This window comes from Macaca thibetana, chromosome 19 (assembly GCF_024542745.1).
Source record: "Macaca thibetana thibetana isolate TM-01 chromosome 19, ASM2454274v1, whole genome shotgun sequence".
In the NCBI taxonomy this organism is placed as follows: domain Eukaryota; kingdom Metazoa; phylum Chordata; class Mammalia; order Primates; family Cercopithecidae; genus Macaca; species Macaca thibetana.
Window position 1 is genome coordinate 34,606,976 of NC_065596.1, and position 19,795 is coordinate 34,626,770.

Consider the following 19,795-nt stretch of genomic DNA (forward strand, 5'->3'; position numbering starts at 1 on the left):
TAGGCCTTGTGGGAGTTGTAGTTTCCTGTTTCCGGCTTCGCTTTGGCCCACCCCGACGTCCAACCCGAATCCCTGCTTAAAGGCCTTGCTTTCTTGTCTAACGTCGCAACCAGTCCTCTGAGTTGCCAACGTCTTTCTTCTTGTCTCGACGCCCCGTCATCTGGCCACAGCAATTCTCCGCTTAGCAGGATTGGTCCACAGCGGGCCGTGAGTTCGATTAGCCCCTTTCCTCCTCGCTGCTTACCGCCTCTCTCCGCCTAGTGCCAGGTGCTAATAAAGTTGTTGTTTCAAACGCGGCCAGGAACATCGCAAGCGGGGACCAATCAGAGCGTAGCTTTACCTCTATAACGGCGCGAGCATGAGACGTCATCGGTGAGCGACGAACGCTGTGGGAAAGCTTATTTCCTAGAAACAGTGGTGCGCGGAGAGGAGAGGTGAGTGTGATGGAGACGAGCGGGGAGCGGGAGGCCGGACTCCTGGGTCTGGGAGAAGAAGTGTGTGAGGAGGAAGGCGGGCCTTTACAGCTTGGTTTTTTTTTTGTTGTTGTTGTTTGTTTGTTTTGAGACGGAGTCTCGGTCTGTTGCCTAGGTTGGAGTGCAGTGGCGCGATCTCGGCTCACTGCAACCTCCGTCACCAGGGTTCAAACGATTCTCCTGCCTCAGCCTCCAGAATGGCTGGGATTACAGGCGCGCGCCACCACGCCCGGCTAATTTTTGTATTTTTAGTAGGGACGAGGTTTCCCCATGTTGGTCAGGCTGGTCTCGAACTCCTGATCTCTTCATCCGCCCGCCTCGGCGTCCCAAAGTGCTGTGATTACAGGCGTGACCCACCGCGCCTGGCAAGTTTGTTTGTTTGTTTGTTTTGTTTGAGACGAAGTTTCACTGTTGTTGCCCAGAATGGAGTTCAATGGCGCGATCTCGGTTCACTGCAACCTCCGCCTCCCAGGTTCAAGCGATTCTCCTGCCTCAGCCTCCCAAGTAGCTGGGATTACAGGCGCCCGCCACCACACCCGGCTAATTTTTTGTATTTTTAGTAGAGACAGGGTTTCACCATGTTGGCCAGACTGGTCTCGAACTCCTCACCTCAGGTGATCTACCCGGCTGGGCTTCCCAAAGTGCTGGAATTACAGGCATGAGCCACCGTGCCCGGCCTTTTACAGCTTGTTTACCTAAAAGTCTTAATATGCTCCTACCATGGTGTGGCCCTGGGGATGTGGCAGGAGCAAAAATTGTTCCCTGCCCTCTTAGAGCTTTGGTTGATGCCTGGCAGACAGGCTTTATCAAATAATTACTTCATTAATCACAAATGTGTGAAGTGCCTTACTGTAGACACGCAGAGCCTGCGGGACACGTATCACAAAGCAACCTCCTCTAGTCTAAAGGGGGCCCGTGGGTCAGGGAGGTGGAATGTGAGCGCTGAAAGCTGAAGAGATGCTGGGCTGCTAAGGAGTGAGGAGAGCCAGACGCGGGGGGTCACTCCTGTAATCCCAGCACTTTGGGTGGCCCAGGCGAAAGGATCGCTTGAGCCCAGGAGTTTGAGACCAGCCTGAGCAACACAGTGAGACCCCGTCTCTACAGAAAAATTTAAAAATTAGCCGGGTGTACTGGTGTGTGCCTGTCATCTCAGCTATCGGGAGGCTGAGGTGGGAGAACCGCTTGAGCCCAGGTGGTCGAGGCTGCAGGGAGCTATGATGGCGCCACAGCACTGCAGCCTAGGTAACAGAGCAAGACATTGTCTCAAAAAAAAAAAAAAAAAAAAAAAAAAAGAAAGAAAAGAAAAAACAAAGCAAAGGAAAGAGCCACCGTAGTTACAAGGGACTCCTTGTACAAAGATCTGGAGGTGGGAAGAAATTGATAATGTAACCAACTCAAGTTTCTGCTACTCAGAGACTAGAATAGGAGAAGTGAGGGGTGGTGAAAGTAAAGCTTTATTAATCAAATGGTCGCAGATGAGAAATGGCCAAGCTAATGTCTTTAAAAGACCGTTTCAAACTGTAGGCTGGGGAGAGGGGCTTAAAAAGGGGAACTCTGAATCGGAGGCATACAGGAATGGTGCTGGGTACAGGGTATGTGTGTCTTTCTCTGAAGGCTGTCTTGAGTCATGGGCCACCTGGAGCATGGGCTGGAATCATGTCAATAATGGCCAGGTTTTAGATTGATCGCCTTGAGGTAATCTCTGGAGTTTTGCAGCTGGGCTTCCATATGTAGTTTGTTTCGTGATTAGCCCCTGCGGCCAGGCGCGGTGGCTCACGCCTGTAATCCCAATGGTTTGGGAGGCCAAGGTGGGTCCCTCACTTGAGGTCAAGAGTTCAAGACCAGCCTGGCTTACATGGTGAAACTTTGACTCTCCAAAAAAAAAAAATAGCTGGGCGTGGTGGCAGGTGCCTGTAATCCCAGCTACCCAGGAGGCTGAGGCAGGAGAATTGCTTGAACCCAGGAGGTGGAGGTTGTAGTGAGCCAAGATTGTGCCACTGTGCTCCAACTTGGGTGACAGAGCCAGACTCCATCTTTAAAAAAATAAATAGGCCGGGCGCGGTGGCTCAAGCCTGTAATCCCAGCACTTTGGGAGGCCGAGACGGGCGGATCATGAGGTCAGGAGATCGAGACCATCCTGGCTAACATGGTGAAACCCCGTCTCTACTAAAAATACAAGAAAATTAGCCGGGCGAGGTGGCGGGCGCCTGTAGTCCCAGCTACTCGGGAGGCTGAGGCAGGAGAATGGCGTGAACCCGGGGGAGCGGAGCTTGCAGTGAGCCGAGATCGCGCCACTGCACTCCAGCCTGGGGCACAGAGCAAGACTCCACGTCAAAAAAATAAATAAATAAATAAATAAATAAATAAATAAAATAAATAAAGATTAGCCCCTGGAACTTCTAAGTAAGCGCATGGATAAGCCATCACTGCAAGACAGTGTCTAGTGGGAAAGGCGGGAAACAAAGAATTTCAGAGTATGTTTTCAAGGCTAAAGGCAAGAAAGGAAAAAAAAATTTTGCAAATGCATCTGGAATCTACACCACTTGGTTCCGGTAAGTCTTAGCAAGGTGGCGGTCGTAGGGGTGTGCTGTGTCTTACACAGGTCGGAGCTGGAGACTCGCCAGCGAACAAAACAAACCAAAGCACCTGTCGTCCTGGAGCCTGCACGCTACTGGGGTTCATAAAGAAGGACCAGGGTTTTCTGGGGGAGAATCATCGCCAGTAATGAGGAGGGACTTTGTCAGGGCAAGTTTTTAGGGAACCTGCTCTCCCTCCCCACAGGCCTCGGGATGTCTCTAGCAGACGAGCTCTTAGCTGATCTCGAAGAGGCAGCAGAAGAGGAGGAAGGAGGAAGCTATGGGGAAGAAGAGGAGGAGCCAGCCATCGAGGATGTGCAGGAGGAGACACAGCTGGATCTTTCCGGGGATTCGGTCAAGACCATCGCCAAGCTATGGGACAGTAAGATGGTAAGAGGACAAGAGGCGTTCCTAGCCAGGGGGCTCTAGACAGAATCTCCCAGAAGGGGGTGACACAGGCTTCTTTGGGAAGAGTCCTGGATTCTGACTCTCCCCTCCTTTCCTGCAGTTTGCTGAGATTATGATGAAGATTGAGGAGTATATCAGCAAGCAAGCCAAAGCTTCAGAAGGTGCTTCCTCCCACTCTGCGCCCTTCCCTATCTGCTATGTCTCCTGCCAGGCCCCTAGGCTCCCTGGCTGCTTGCGGCTGGGTGTATCTCCCCCGCAGCCTTTTCCAGAGCCTTCTTTCTTGTTTGTTTGTTTGTTTCTCCCCAACCCCTTCCCTTTTCCACTAAACATATACTGCATTGCGAAGCTCATGCTTACGTCCTTTCTGTGTGCTGAGCCTGGTCATGCTGGGACTTAGCTTGAGGGTTCCCAGACTTCACTGATTCACATGACCAGTTACAGGGTTTTTGCCACATCTATAAGCCACTTGTCCTATTATTTGCTTAACATATTCTTTGAGTCTGGGACTTTTTCTCTTAAATTTATCTAAGAAGGAAGCAAATTGCTACCATGAATGGAAAACTGGTATCATTTGCAAAGACAAAGTCACCGTATAAAAATAGATATATAATTATTAAAGAATCACCTAAAACCTTTTCTTACTTCCAAATTGAGAGAATACTAGCTTATCTCGTGAGTGCTCAGACTCACTCTTAGGAGGGCAGTCCTGTCACCATTCCTATTCTTTTTTTTTTTCCGTTTTCCTTGAGACGGAGTCTCCCTCTGTTGCCCAGGCTGGAGTGCAGTGATGTGATCTTGGCTCACTGCAAACTCTGCCTCCCAGGTTCAAGTGAGTCTCCTCCCTCAGCCACCTGAGTAGCTGAGATGACAGGTGTGCACCACCACGCCTGGCTATTTTGTATTTTTTAGTAAAGACGGGGTTTCATCATGTTGGCCAGGCTGGTCTCGAACTCCTGACCTCAAGTGATCCGCCCACCTCGGCTTCCCAAAGTGCTGGGATTACAGGCGTGAGCCACCGTGCCCGGCCTTCCCATTCTTCTTGAATGGAATTTGTTGACAACAGGAAGCCATGGGAGGTTTCTGGGGGAAGAAGTGTAGTGGGAGGGCAGAGTTTTGGGAGACTCACTGCTTACTTGCTTTAAGGTTTACCTGGGCACCCAGTTGAATTGCCCGGGTCTTTGCGCTCAATGTGCTCAAGGTCTAGTGGAAGAGGCAGGCCGGGTTCCAGACAGCTGTCGGCGGGTGGTACCAGGCTGGGGACGCTGGAGTCACAGGAGGGACTGGCTGACCCTGCCCCAGGTGCCAGGGAAGAATCGATAGCTGAATTGGACTCTAGAGCGTGAATGCATGTGCCAGGCAAAGAAAGGGAGAAGGGGGCCCAGACAGCGGCGGCCCGGGGCCTCAGGCATCTGGAGAGAGAGGGCAGGCTCTGGAGCGCACCAGATCCTGCAAAGTTCCAGAGGCCAGGCCGAGGAATTTCTCCATCCAGAGAGTTATGGGACACAGAAAGTGACATTTCCTGATGTCAGGCCAGGCTCAGGGATGGAGTCAGACCCTGTCACACCTGGTGTCTGGTGGGGGAGGAAGACGTGAAACACCTCACAGGCAGGTGGCAGTCCCCGTTTACTGGAGGTGCACAAGTGCTGCGGGTACACAGAGGACGCGTCTGATCAGTCCCCGTTTACTGGAGGTGCACGAGTGCTGCGGGCACACGGAGGACGCGTCTGATCAGTCCCCGTTTACTGGAGGTGCACAAGTGCTGCGGGTACACGGAGGACGCGTCTGATCAGTCCCCGTTTACTGGAGGTGCACGAGTGCTGCGGGCACACGGAGGAGGCGTCTGATCCTCCCAGACAGGGAGGGAAGGATTCTGAGTCACTGCCGGAGTCTTAAGGACTTAAAGAGCCTTTTGAGCATCAGGGTTAGGAACACATTCTGAAGCCACCCTGCTTGGGGTCAGGTCTGAGCTCTGCTGTCTACTGGCGGTGACATCAGACAGTTAGTATTTGTATGACATTTAAACACAACATCTTTTTGTTTGTTTTTTGAGACAGGGTCTCACTCTGTCACCCAGGCCAGAATGCAGTGGCACGATCACAGCTCACTGCAGCCTTGACCTTCTGGGCTCAGGTGTTCCTGCCTCAGCCTCCCAGGCAGTTAGGACCACAGGCATACACCACCATGCCTGGCTAATTATTTTTTCTTTAATTATTTGTAGAGATGGGGTCTCCCTATGTTGCCCAGGTTGCTCTTGAACTCCTGGGCTCAAGCAGTTCTCCTGCCTCAGCCTCCCAAAGTGCTGGGATTACAGGTGTGAGCCACTGTGCCTGGCCTCTTATTACTAAAGCACAAAGAAGGGTTTTCCAGAAACAGACATGGGGTAAGGGATGCTCTGGGGAGAGGGAACAGCATATGCAAAGGCCAAGAGGGGCCTTGCATGGTGGCTCATGCCTGTCGTCCCAGCACTGGGTGGCCAAGGCTGGTGGATCACCTGAGGTCGGGAGTTCGAGATCAGCCTGCCCAACATGGTGAAACCCCATCTCTACTAAAAATACAAAACAAGTTAGCGGGGCATGGTGGCGGGCGCCTGTAATCCCAACTACTTAGGAGGCTGAGGCAGGAGAATCACTTGAACCCAGGAGGCGGAGGTTGCAGTGAGCTGAGATCGTGCCACTACACTCTAGCCTGGGCAACAAGAGTGACACTCCATCTCAAAAAAAAAAAGGCCAGGAGGAGTGGGTGTCTGGGGCACTGTGACCAGTCCTTTATGGCTGGATGAGAGGATGGGGTGGGAAGGGTGGGAGGCCAGACCGCAGAGTTGCTGAGTCAGCAGAGAGGAACTGGGCAGCTCCCTGTGTGCCAGGTGCTGTCCTGAGTACTCGGGTGTGGGTGTAGATAACGCAGGCACAGCACTGGTCCCTGCAGAACTTCTGGAGTTGGGCAGGCCTTGAATGTCAGTCTAGGGACTTGGTCATTAGCCTTGGGGCTATGGGGAGCCATAGGAGGTTTCAGACGGACGGTCAGTTCCAGGGCAGGTAGGGTCAAGTCTAGACTGGTGTGGAGGGAGAGGGATTGGAGGCAGGAACACAAGTTCAGGGATGTCTGCAGATGTCAGCCTGTCGCCTGCTTTACTCTTCAACCCCTCCTTCCTGACCCCCTCCAGCCTCGTCCTCCGCCTCCTCCAGCTGCAGGATCTGGGAGGCAGACGTCAGCCTGTCCCTGGTTTACTCTTCAGCCCCTCCTTCCTGACCCTTCCCAGCCTCATCCTCCGTCTCTCCCAGCTGTGGGACCTGAGAAGGGGTAGGGATTTAGATCCTCACACCCATGCCACTCCGTGTCCTCACAGTGATGGGACCGGTGGAGGCAGCGCCTGAATACCGCGTCATCGTGGATGCCAACAACCTGACCGTGGAGATCGAAAACGAGCTGAGTGAGTGCTGGGGGCAGGCGGAGACAGCCCCCTGTGACACCCCTCATGCCCTCTCCCTTCCCCACGGGCCTTTCCCAGGGTCCTGCCGCTGAGCCCAAGCTCAGATCGAGGTTCACCTGCTGTAACGGAGTGGTGTAAGTAAGAAGGAAGTGCGTTCTCCCTCACATATGAGTCTGAGCGAGCACTCGGGGACGGCGTGGCTCCCTCGCGTATGAGTCTGAGCGAGCACTCGGGGACGGCGTGGCCGCTTGGCTGCCTGTAAGGCCCCAGCCCTTTCCATCTTGTTGGTCGGCCACCTGCCTCGTGGTGCGAGGGGACTGCCCCACGTCCAGCCGTCGCCTCTGCATTCCCACCAGCAAGGCACTTCTTTTTTTTAAGAACATGTCACTGCAGCTCACATTTTACAGACCAGAACTAATTCCCATGGTCACACCTAGCGGTAAGGGCGGCTGAAAAATGGAGCCTGTATGCTGGTGCCCGTATGCCAGGCTACAAGCCAGGGCTTCAGTTACTAAAGGAAGAAGGGGACGTGGGTGTTAGGGCCAACCAGCAGAGTCTGCCTCCCGTCTCACCTGACACCCGCCTGTCCCGTTTACCCTAGACATCATCCATAAGTTCATCCGGGATAAGTACTCGAAGAGATTCCCTGAACTGGAGTCCTTGGTCCCCAATGCACTGGATTACATCCGCACGGTCAAGGTGAGAGCAGAGGAGGAGCGGTGCTTCTGCTGGTGTGAAGGTGCAGGCAGGGCTCACTCTCGGACCCGCCCCCAGAGGCCTCGGGCTCTGGAGGTGAAGGAGAGGAGTGGACGGAGGCTCAGTGGCCTGCTCTGCCCAGAGTGAGAGGGACGGAGCCTGGATGGGACTTTCTCAGGGCTCCCCTCGTACCCCAATCTCCCGAGAGGGCTTCCCCGCTGGCCTGACCCGCGCTGCTTCCGCTGTGGTCGGAGCCGGTGGCATTGGAGTTGACATCCGAAGGTCGACACAGGGCAGGCACGCGGAGATTTGGGGACGAGAGATGTCTTAAGTATGGAGAGCCTGAGAGGGAACAAGCGGGGAGGAAGTGAGGCGGGGAAGGAGGGGACGCGGAAGAGGTCGGATCACACTGAGCCTTTGGGTCTTATGAGAAAGCCAAGGAAGGGTTTTGGAAAAGAGGGGCGGATGCAGCTGAGGGCAGGGAGAGGAGGCGGTCCCCACGTGTGTCCGGGAAAGGATCAGGATGGTGGTGGGGGAAGCCCCTGCAGGGAAGCGAGGCCGCGGGTTTGTGCTCCGACTTGACACAGGCAGAGGCTTGTGAGGCCGCGGTCTTCCCAGACGCTGCTCTGCCCAGGTTCCGTTTCCAAAGCAGAGCAGACGGTGTGGATGCTTCAGGCGGTGGAGGCAGGAGAGGCCCCCAGTGTAGAGACCCTGACTTTCCCAGTGTCCCCGAGAAGAGACCCGAGTAGGTGCAGAGCCAGAGAGGCTCTCAAGCCTTCCTGAGTTCCTGAGCCTCCCCTGTCTTCTCTGCTCGCGCCCAGGAGCTGGGCAACAGCCTGGACAAGTGCAAGAACAATGAGAACCTGCAGCAGATCCTCACCAACGCCACCATCATGGTCGTCAGCGTCACCGCCTCCACCACCCAGGGGTATGTCCGCTGGAGGGAGGCGCCGGGCCCGGGCCAGTGGGACTGGGGATTAGGCTGAAGCTACCCACGCAGGTGGGCATACACACACACGCACACACACATACACACACGCACACACACACAGAACTGAGAGGGTGGGTGCTGGGCACCAAGCAGGCGGGAGACCCAGGAGGCTGGGCCCACCCGCCCCTGCAGGCAGCAGCTGTCGGAGGAGGAGCTGGAGCGGCTGGAGGAGGCCTGTGACATGGCGCTGGAGCTGAACGCCTCCAAGCACCGCATCTACGAGTACGTGGAGTCCCGGATGTCCTTCATCGCGCCCAACCTCTCCATCATTATCGGGGCGTCCACGGCCGCCAAGATCATGGGTGAGGCCCTGGGCTGGGTCCCATGGAGCGGGGCTCTGCTGACACTGTGATCTGGGGGAAGCTGCTTCCCTTTTCTGTAGAATGGGGACTTTGGCACCTGGGCCTCAGCACCCCGTCTCCCTGGACATGACAGAGGTCAGCCAGCCTGGCACACAGCAAAGCCTCGTCTGGGAGAAACACTCACCCACAGCTCCTCCTCCCTCCCCTGTGCCGGAAAGCCAGAGATGACCACACCCAGGCCCTGTTGTCAGGGGGCTCCTGGTTTGGTGAAAATGGTTCCAAAACACAGACATCCCTGGAATGGGGGTAGTGTGGCTTAGCACAAACGTGGTGGTCAGTTGCCTGTTGGGGGCCTCCTCCCTGCACCCCAGGCCAGCTGCCCTCCCTCTCTGAGCCTCCTTTGCGTCTGCCCCTCGCGGAATGGGCCAGGTCGCCCGCCTGGCAGGGCCACCGAGGAATCCAGCCAGAACCTCACGTAAAGGTGCTTGGCACATGTCGAGCCCCCAGGCAGATGTGCGCACCCCCGCCTCCCCCGCTTTCTTCTGACCGCCCCGTCCTCCTCCCACCGCAGGCGTGGCCGGCGGCCTGACCAACCTCTCCAAGATGCCCGCCTGCAACATCATGCTGCTCGGGGCCCAGCGCAAGACGCTGTCGGGCTTCTCGTCTACCTCAGTGCTGCCCCACACCGGCTACATCTACCACAGTGACATTGTGCAGTCCCTGCCCCCGGTGAGCCCACCGCGTCACGGCCCCTCCCCCGGCTCCCCTGGAGCCTTCCGCCTGCCCAGACGGCCTGAGCAGCCACCCCCACCATCTGGCCCAGCTGACAGTAGCACTCAGGAGCCGGGGACAGGGTAGCATGGGATGTGAGAGCCAGGGTTCTGCAGCACACCTGTCGGGTGACTGTGGGCAAGAGGCGTGAGTGCCCTGTGCCTCAGTCTCCTCCCCTCGCAAATGGGAGCACAGCGCCTGCTTCACGAGTTTGGGCGAGGGCTCCATGCAGACGAGGCCCTCACAAGGCAGGCCTAGCTCACGTCACGACAAGCAGCGTCGGGTTAGCAGCTGCTCCGAAGGCCACCGTCACTGGAAAGACACGGAACCCCTGAGGGCTGCTGTGCTGGGGACTATAGTTTATAACAAACTAACATTAGCCACAGAGAGACACACAGGAGGAGCAGGAGAGGTCACCAACCTCGGAGGGCGATGTGTCCTCTCCCCGCAGTCAGGACACATCGCCCTCCCGGCATCGATGCCTGACAGCACACACACAGGGCCGCCAGCCTGGCGGGGCGCGGTGGCTCACACCCGTAATCCCAGCACTTTGCGAGGCCGAGGCGGGAGCATCACTTGAGGCCAGAAGTTGAAGACTAACCTGGGCAAAATAGTGAGACCCCAACTCTTTTTTTTGTCTTGTTTATAATGGGATTGGAAACACCCTGTCTCTACAAGAATAAAAAATCAACCCGGTGTGGCAGCGCTTGCCTGTCATCCCAGCTACTTGGGAGGCTGAGATGGGAGGATACTTTGCGCCCGGGAGGCGGAGGTTGCAGCGAGCCAAGATTGCGCCACTGCACTTAAGCCTGGGCCAGGGACGCTTGCCTGGGCCTTGGTGTTCAGTCTTTATTGTGGCTCTGCTGTGTAGACACGACTGTGTTGCCGTGTGGCTGGTCTGTCTCCAGGTCAGGTGATGCCCCATAACTCAGAGCCCCCACGCTGAACCACGTGGTTGGGCTTTCCTGCGTGGCCAGCCCCAGGCACCCTAAACCACACTGTGGCTACCCCAGGGCCCCAGCCAGCAAGGACCGCCACCCAGGACCCCCGGGCAAAGGTCAAACCTCTTCCTGGGCAAGGCAAAATTCTCTGCTACACGGAGCCACTGCCAGTGTTATTCCTGTTACTGTCATCTTCAGTATCATTTGATTCTGTGGCAGCGAGTTTCACATCATCCTCCTGATGTCTCCTAGAACACAGGTCATCTCCCTTCAGTGGCACAGACCATGAATTTCAGTGACACAAAGACGGTGGTTTTTATTTTAATCACTGCATACTTATTTTTATTGAATAATCTCCCATTCGTGGTAATGAAATTAAGCTGTCTAAACAGGTTTGCAGTTTTTAAAAGCAGACTAAAAGAAAACATTGACGACTGGTTATTATCAGAAGGCATTTTAGTCATAGCAGTGGTGGGAAAACGCGCAACAAGCAGAGCTGGCTGTGAGTGGAGCTTTGGAAACATTTGGTGATCTCATTGAGTCCTCACAACTCTCTTTTTTTTTTTTTGAGACGGAGTCTCGCTCTGTCGCCCAGGCTGGAGTGCAGTGGCACGATCTCGGCTCACGGCAAGCTCTGCCTCCCGGGTTCACGTCATTCTCCTGCCTCAGCCTCCGAGTAGCTGGGACTACAGGTGCGCACCACTACGCCTGGCTAATTTTTTGTATTGTTAGTAGAGACGGGGTTTCACCGTGTTAGCCAGGATGGTCTCGATCTCCTGACCTCATGATCCGCCCGCCTCGGCCTCCCAAAGTGCTGGGATGACAGGCTTGAGCCACCGCGCCCGGCGAGTCCTCACAACTCTCTTTTTTTTTTTTTTTGAGACAGAGTCTCGCTCTGTCGCCCAGGCTGGAGTACAGTGGCCGGATCTCAGCTCACTGCAAGCTCCGCCTCCCGGGTTCACGCCATTCTCCTGCCTCAGCCTCCCGAGTAGCTGGGACTACAGGCGCCCGCCACCTCGCCCGGCTAGTTTTTGTATTTTTTAATAGAGACGGGGTTTCACTGTGTTAGCCAGGATGGTCTCGATCTCCTGACCTCGTGATCCGCCCGTCTCGGCCTCCCAAAGTGCTGGGATTACAGGCTTGAGCCACCGCGCCCGGCCGAGTCCTCACAACTCTCTAAGGGAGATCCTGTTTCTCCTCTGCTCCTTCGCCACCCCCACCGCCCATTTCACAGATGAGGGAACCGAGGCACCGAAAGTCAGACTTGTCTGAGACCCCGCAGGCGGTGGAGCTGGTCTGAGTCTGGACAGTCCGGCCCAGAGCCAGGGTCCCTCCCCTCGGGGTTGCTCCCAGCATCCTCCACCTCCCGTCTCAGGCGCGTCTCACGCTGCTGTTGTGAGGGTCACAAGTGGGGGCCTAGAACACAGCCAGGAGGCGGGAGTGGTGGCTCTCGCCTGTCACCCCAGCACTTTGGGAGGCCAAGGCGGGCAGATCATCTGAGGTCAGGAGATTGAGACCATCCTGGCTAACACGGTGAAACCCCATCTCTACTAAAAATACAAAAAAATGAGCCAGGTATGGTGGCGCACACTTACAATTCCAGCTACTTGGGAGGCTGAGGCAGGAGAATCGCTTGAACCCAGGAGATGGAAGTTGCAGGAGCCAAGATCACACCACTGCCCTCTAGTCTGGGCGACAGAGTGAGACTCTGTCTCAAAAAAAGAAAAAGAAAAAAACAGAAACATAAGCAAGACAGGCTCTGGGACAGACAGGCCTGGGTTCAGGCCTGGGTCCAGACCCTGCTGTGTCCGACTGTGGCAAGTGACCTCAGGCTCATGGCCCTGTGCCCTGCCCGGCCTCCCCCAGGGATGGGGAGAACAATAGCACTGATGGACAAGGCCAGGTGGTTGTTTCCTGGCCCCACCCCCCAGGCCTGTGTAGGTTTTTTTTTTTTTTTTGGTTTTTTCTGTGACTCTTTAGGTCAGGCACTGCTACTGGAACACACCCAGGGAGGCTGGCAGGTCGCCCCATCCTGGGAGGAGGGAGAGCGGGCGATAGAACCCAGGACTGTGGGCCTGGGGCTCGGGGCTCCAGCCGCCTCACTGCACTCCTGCCATCGCCACCGCCTCACAGCCCTAGGCATGTGGGTTAAACCTGCCCCAGGGAGCCTGGTGTCTTGTCACCAGGCCTCTGCCTCCTCATTTGCCCATCTCACATCAGTCCAGGCACAGGCCATAGACATCACAGGCCTGTAAGGGAGGCCAGGGCTGGCCATCGCTGCACTGCGGCTGACAGCTGGGCTCTGTTTGCAGTCTGGATTGGAACCCTGGCTCCATCACCTGCTGGCTGTCTTCCCGGCCACATGACTTGAAGCCTTGGTTTCCACATCTGAAAAGGGGGTGCAATGATCACACCAGCCTGATATTTGCATATTTGATGAGATGATCCGAGGGCATACTTAGCACGGGGCTGGCATCCAGGCTGAGCGCGCTCCCCCCCCCAGTGTCTCCACAGTCACCACTGTCCTCGTCGTCAGCGTGTCTTACTGTCATCCTTAACTGACTCTGCCACTTACCAGCTGGGACGTGGCTCTGTGCCCTGCCCTCATCCCCTCTTCCTGTGAAGTGGGAGCTAGGAGCACACGCCTCGAGAGCCCACGGGTGGACAGCCCCCTTCCGGGACCCAGGGTAGAGCTGGAGGAGAAGTGCCCATGGTTGCTTTGCTGTTACCTCTATCTGTCTGTCTCACACAGATTCCACCCCCGTTTTCCATTGCTCCAGGATCTCCGGCGGAAAGCGGCCCGGCTGGTGGCTGCCAAGTGCACGTTGGCAGCCCGTGTGGACAGTTTCCACGAGAGCACGGAGGGGAAGGTGAGGAGGGGAAGGTGAGGGGGGGAAGGTGAGGGGGGGAAGGTGAGGGGCGGCCGGGCGTCTTTTCCTCTGGGCCTGGAGTGTCTCTGCGGGGAGAGTCCTCAGCAGGGAGCCCACCCCAGCAAGCACTGTCCACCAAGGCAGAGGCAGTGCTTCTGCCCACCCTCCCTGGGGCAGGCGCCCTTTTCCCAGTGGGTTCGTTTCCTAGGGCTGCTGTTGGAAAGTAGCACAAACCTACTGGCGTAAAACAGTGCAGGTTTGGCCGGGCGCGGTGGCTCTCGCCTGTAATCCCAGCACTTTGGGAGGCCGAGGTGGGCGGATCATAAGGTCAGGAGTTTGAGACCAGCCTGGCCAACATGGTGAAACCCCATCTCTACCAAAATTAGCCAGATGTGGTGGCACGTACCTGTAATCCCAGTTACTCAGGAGGCTGAGGCAGGAGAATCGCTTGAACCAGCGAGGCAGAGGTTACAGTGAACTGAGATTGCACCACTGCACTCCAGTCTGGGTGACAGAGCGAGACTCCATCTAAAAGAAAAAAATAAAACAAAACAAAATAAAAAAACAGTGCAGGTTTATTATCTGTGGTCCTGTAGGTCAGGAGTCTAAAATAAGTTTCACTAAGTTGAAGTCAGGGTGTCAGCCCGGAGGGTTCCTTCTAGGGGAGTCAAGGGATAATCCATTCCCTTGTCTTTCCAGCTTCTCGGGGTCACTGGCACCCCTTAGCTCGTGGCCCTCCCTCTGTGTGCGGAGCCAGCTGCATAGCACCCTCAGAGCTCTCTCTGACCCTGCTTCTGTCTCATATCTGGCCTCTGTTCTTGTTCCCCCCTCTATGTTAAGGGCCCTTGTGGCTATACTGAGCCTACTCAGATGGTCCAGGATAGTCTTCCCAGCTCACAATCCTTAATATCCTTCTTAATCTCTTCACGTCCCTTTTGCCCTGTGAGGTGACATTCAGCGGTTCTGGGAATTAGAACATGGACCTCCTTGGGCATGTGTGTGTTGGTGGGGGTATAATTTGTCTTCTGCACCAGGATCTGTCCCCGCTGCAACAGGGGATGTTATTCAAGTAATTATTCAGTTACTTTCTGTCTTCCTTGGTAGACGTACTCGGGAGAGGAGACACATTTTCTGTCTTGTGAACTGTCGTTTGCCAAGCACCCAGCCTGGCATGGCGTTCAAGTGTTCCGTGTCCCCCTCTTCTCCTTTCCCTCTCCCCATCTCACCCCTGGTCTGGGTGTGGGGGGTGCAGCTGTGAGTAGCACAGACAGGAGCCCTGCCCCGTGGCAGGGACATTCTTGTTGGGGCCGGGTCGAGGAGACAGTCAACAGGTGAAATCTGTCCTGCGTCTAGCGGTGCTAAGTCAACACTAAGAAGAAAAAGAAAGGGGGTTGGGGTGGGGGCGACATTAGGTGCTGATTTACCTGGGATGTCAGGGAGGACTTAGAGCCCTGAGGAGGTGAGGGTTTAACTGGGATATCAGGGAAGACCCAGGGCTCTGAGGAGGTGAGGGTTTAACTGGGATATCAGGGAAGACCCAGGGCTCTGAGGAGGTGAGGGTTTAACTGGGACATCAGGGAAGACCCAGGGCTCTGAGGAGGTGAGGGTTTAACTGGGACGTCAGGGAAGACCCAGGGCTCTGAGGAGGTGAGGGTTTAACTGGGACGTCAGGGAAGACCCAGGGCTCTGAGGAGCTGAGGGTTTAACCCAGACCTGAGTGAAGCCAAGGAGCAAGGCACATGGATACTCGGGAGAAGAGTCTTCCAAGCAGGGGGAATGACCGATGCAAAGGCCCTGAGGCTAGAGCGCAGCGAGCCCTGGAGGAGAGAGGGGAGGCCCTGGCGGAATCCAGGGGCAGGCAGCATGGAGGCTGCGCATCCCGGGGCGAACGTTGGCTGCAGTGGAGGGGCTGAAGGGGGCCAATTTGGTATTGGTTCTGAAGGAGTCGTCCCCGGGGACCTGCGGCGTGGGAGAGAAACAGTGGAGTCAGCTGCCCAGCTCTCGGGCATTGCCGTTTGCTTGTACCGGGAGAAGGAAGGCAGACGGTGGAAGGCTGGGGAGGAGGACCAGAAATTCTGTTTAGCCCTGTTATACCTTTGAAGGGCCTGTTAACGATCCCAATGTCAAGGAGACAGTTGTTTACAGGGTACAGAACCCAGAGGAAGGCCGGGCATGGTGGCTCACGCCTGTAATCCCAGCACTTTGGGAGGCCGAAGCGGGCAGATCACGAGGTCAGGAGTTAGAGACCAGCCTGGCCAACATGGTAAAATCCCGTCTCTACTGAAAATACAAAAAATTAGCCGGGCGTGGTGGTGGGTGCCTGTAGTCCCAGCTACTCGAGAGGCTGAGGCAGGAGAATCCCTCGAACCCAGGAGGCGGAGCTTGCAGTGAGCGGAGACCATGCCACTGCACTCCAGCCTGGGCGACAGAACGAGACTGTATCTTAAAAAAAAAAATCCCAGAGGAGAGGTGTGAGCCGAGATGAGGCCATCCGGTTGTTGACAGAACTGAAAACCCAGAGCCCCGGAGCAGGGACGGAGCCCTGGCGTGGGCGGTCTGTCTGCCCCGGAGCGGGGAGGGAGCACTGGCGTGGGCGGTCTGTCTGCTCGGGGGACAGGCGGACGGGGGACAGGCGGACGGCGGACAGAGGAGCCCTGGCGTGGGCAGTCTGTCTGCTCGGTGGACAGGCGGACGGCTGACAGAGGAGGTCTGGGTGGGCGGCGCACGTGAGCAGCTGCAGGACCTCCCCCTCGCCCTCCCCAGGTGGGCTACGAACTGAAGGATGAGATCGAGCGCAAATTCGACAAGTGGCAGGAGCCCCCCCCCGTGAAGCAGGTGAAGCCACTGCCTGCGCCCCTGGATGGGCAGCGGAAGAAGCGAGGCGGCCGCAGGTGAGGGGCCCGGGGGTCCAGTCGGCGTGGGGGTCATGGAGGGGAGAGGCCAGCGTCCTCCTCCCAGCTGACTCCCTGGCACCGCCCGCCCATCCGTCCCCAGGTACCGCAAGATGAAGGAGCGGCTGGGGCTGACAGAGATCCGGAAGCAGGCCAACCGGATGAGTTTCGGAGAGGTCAGACTCCCCCAGTGCCCTCCTCACCCCCACAGGCAGCCAGCCACCACCGCCCTCTGCCTCCTGCCACCGTCCCTCCTCTCGTCCTGTGGCCCTGGCTCATGTCTAGGGTGCTGTACCAGCCTCTTCCCTCATCCCCCAGCCTCTACTCTCATTTCCATCCATTCAGCCCCAAAGTGACCCTTGTAACCCTGGGAGCCTGTGTCTCCCGCGCTTAGAGCCCCTGCAGCTTCCCATCGCCCCAGGCTCCTTGGCTGGTTCCTCCCTGCCCAGAGGCTCTGCAGTGCCCTGCTGCACCGCCGCCCCGTTCCCGGGCCCCGCCAGTCTCCTCTGTTATCCCAACGTCATCCCCTTGGTCCTGCAAGACCCAACTCAGAGGCCACCTCATCCTATGAAACCTGTTCTGGTTCCTGACACCCCCCAATCCACACGAGGAAGGAAGGAATGGCCTCTCGACTCAGCTCACAGAGCAGTGCTAGGACCCAGCCCCTCTCAGGCTCCCCAGCATCCCCCGCTTGTGGGGGCCCTCAGGCCTCAGCCGGGCCAAGTGGGTACCTGAGCAGGTGCCCGTGGGACCAGCCGGCTGGTGACTGCTAGGCTTCCAGCTGGTCGAGGGGGTGCCTCAGTGGCTGGAGGGCAGGGCCTGGTCACTGAATTGCAGGGTGCCTCCCCTTCCTCCTAGATTGAGGAGGACGCCTACCAGGAGGACCTGGGATTCAGCCTGGGCCACCTGGGCAAGTCGGGCAGTGGGCGCGTGCGGCAGACGCAGGTCAACGAGGCCACCAAGGCGAGGATCTCCAAGACGCTGCAGGTATGGGCCAGACCTGGGTGGGGCTGGGGACCGAGACACAGGGTCGGGGGAGCCCAGATCGCAGCCTCCCTGTCCTCCCCACAGCGGACCCTGCAGAAGCAGAGCGTTGTGTACGGCGGGAAGTCCACCATCCGCGACCGCTCCTCGGGCACGGCCTCCAGCGTGGCCTTCACCCCACTCCAGGTACCTGCCCTGGGCCGGCTCTGTCCCCAGCCCCAACACCTTGGCAAGGCCCCTTGCCCTCTGCCCCTGTGAAGCCGGCCAGGATGAGTCCCCTCACGGGGCTGTCGTGGAGGGCGTGGTGACGAGGTATTCAGAGGACGTAGACAGCTCCTGGCACACAGGAAGAAGTTAGCAGAGACGAGAGGCCAGTGCTGAGCAGTCCTCATGAGCACGGACCGCTTTAGAACCAGGCCCACAGCTGTGTCCAGGGCATCCAGTTCCTCTCTGTGGGGCTGTGAGCTGGTTACACTGCTCAGCCTCCAGGCCTTCCAGTTGAAAATGGCCAGGGCGGTTAAGGTAACCTCAGGACCCCACTCGAGAAAGTTCCCGGCTAGGTGAGCTTGGATGTCACGTGTGGGTCCAGGCCCCAGCCAGTCAGCAGTGAGTGGCGTGGAGCATAGCAGTCACCGCATCGTCGGAGCCTCGGTTTACCATCCACAGAGCAGGGCGAGCCTGCACGTGGGGCCGAGACAGCAGCGAGCTAGCTCATTTGCTCAGTCCGCGGATGTCTGTGGAGCACCTACTGAGTTCCATCGGTGTTCCCAGCTCTGGGGATGAAGCGATGAATGAGAGAGACAAGTCTTACCTTCAGGGAGCCAGTGGGTGGCTGGGCACAGACAGCTCAGTAGGATGTCTAATGTAGTAGAAGGCGGAAATGCCAGGGAGGGGAGGAGGTGGGAGGTAGGAGGTGGGACGGGGGACTCTCGTTTTGGAGCAGCCAGGGAGGGCCTCTTTGAGAAGATGAGGCCAGTGGCCGTGCCTTTCCAAGCCTCCCCTCCTCCGCCATGAGGTGCTCAGGACTGAAAAGAATGCACAGGAAGCACTTGGCACTGGGCTCACCACTGGAGCCCGATGACTGGGTCCTGTTATTTTTTTTTTAGAGACAGGGGCTCGCTCTGTTGCCTTGAAAATATTTAGGAAGTGCCAGCCAGGTGTTGGCGCCCATCGCTGGCCACTGTGATCGTCGGTGGTGTTGGTGTGATTTGTGCTGGGACCTCGGGCCAGCCACGTCCCCCAGGGACTCAGTTTCCTCATGCAGAAACTGGGCAGGATTGGCTGTTCTCAAGCGTCGGTTGTTTTTAGCACCCCTGAGGAACTTCATACAAATCTAGGCGCCCTGGTTCCTCCCCAGCCTCTTCCCCGAGACCCACTGAGTCAGAACCTCCCAAGACAGGGCAACTCCAGGGACAGGCAAACTGTCTCATGCCCACCCAAGGCCTGAGTACCATGGGGAAGGGCCTGGGGGGCTCTGATGGGTCACAGTTGGGGCCTTCTCCTCACCCAACCCACCATCCTGTCTCCCTCACCTGCCCAGGGCCTGGAGATTGTGAACCCACAGGCGGCAGAGAAGAAGGTGGCTGAGGCCAACCAGAAGTATTTCTCCAGCATGGCTGAGTTCCTCAAGGTCAAGGGCGAGAAGAGTGGCCTCATGTCCACCTGAATGACTGCGTGTGTCCAAGGTGGCTTCCCACTGAAGGGACACAGAGGCCCAGTCCTTCTGAAGGGCTGGGATTGGGGCTGGCGGTTCTGGCAGGGAGAACCTGCCCTGCCACCGGCCCCAGTGCTGGGCTCCCCAGGGAGGAGGCCTTGGAAGAGCCCGGCCTGGCCTCCCCCAGGACCGAGGTCACTGCCTGGTGTGGGCTAGAGCCGGTCTTCATCATGCCTTGTCTGTTTTATTTTAACTGAGAAAGGAGATGCTTTTTTGAAAAGAGTACAATTAAAAGGACATTATCAAGATCTGTCCTTGGGGAGTGATCGTTTTTCAAACAGCTGGGGCAACTAGAAGAGTCAGAGCTATGGAGTTTTGAGAAAAGAGCTTTCCCTCGGCTCCAGGCGGTGTCTAGGCGCGCTCCCTTCCCCGTTACTTTCTCGTCATGGGATCCCAGAAGGAAAAACCCTCTCCAGTGTCCTGGACAACCTCAGTCACTTCGATAGCAAACGATGTGGCTGCCGACAGCCGCAGAGCTCAGCGCAGGCCAGCCGGGATTGCTCTGGCACCTCAGGCCAGCCACCTCGCCTTTCCAAGCCTCCACACCTACGCCCAGGGGCCCAGGACTGGAAAAAATGCACAGAAAGCACTTAGCATGGCCATCAGCGCCCAATAACCAGGTCCTGTTGTTACTGGTTTTTTCCAGAGACGGGGTCTCTGTTGCCCAGGTTGGAGTACGGTGATGCAGTCATAGCTCACTACAGCCTCAAACTGGGCTGGGATTACAGGCATGAAGCACCACAGCTGG

The 19,795-nt window shown here is 57.1% G+C and overlaps 1 protein-coding gene across 2 annotated transcripts; it reads left to right on the forward strand.

Moving 5' to 3' along the window:
- The first annotated feature begins 343 nt into the window (after positions 1-343).
- PRPF31 (pre-mRNA processing factor 31) lies at positions 344-19,295 on the forward strand. Of its 2 annotated transcripts, XM_050771905.1 has the most exons (14): positions 344-434; positions 3,255-3,439; positions 3,558-3,618; positions 6,804-6,887; positions 7,489-7,586; positions 8,405-8,511; positions 8,707-8,876; positions 9,448-9,605; positions 13,369-13,458; positions 16,222-16,349; positions 16,453-16,525; positions 17,208-17,336; positions 17,421-17,519; positions 18,874-19,295. In XM_050771905.1, the coding sequence occupies exons 2-14, from the start codon at positions 3,263-3,265 to the stop codon at positions 18,997-18,999; spliced, it is 1,500 nt and encodes a 499-aa protein (XP_050627862.1). In that variant the 5' UTR covers positions 344-434; positions 3,255-3,262; the 3' UTR covers positions 19,000-19,295. The 2 variants fall into 2 exon arrangements, with proteins under 2 accessions (XP_050627862.1, XP_050627861.1); XM_050771904.1 differs by having other exon boundaries at positions 17,208-17,519.
- Positions 19,296-19,795: the final 500 nt, after the last annotated feature.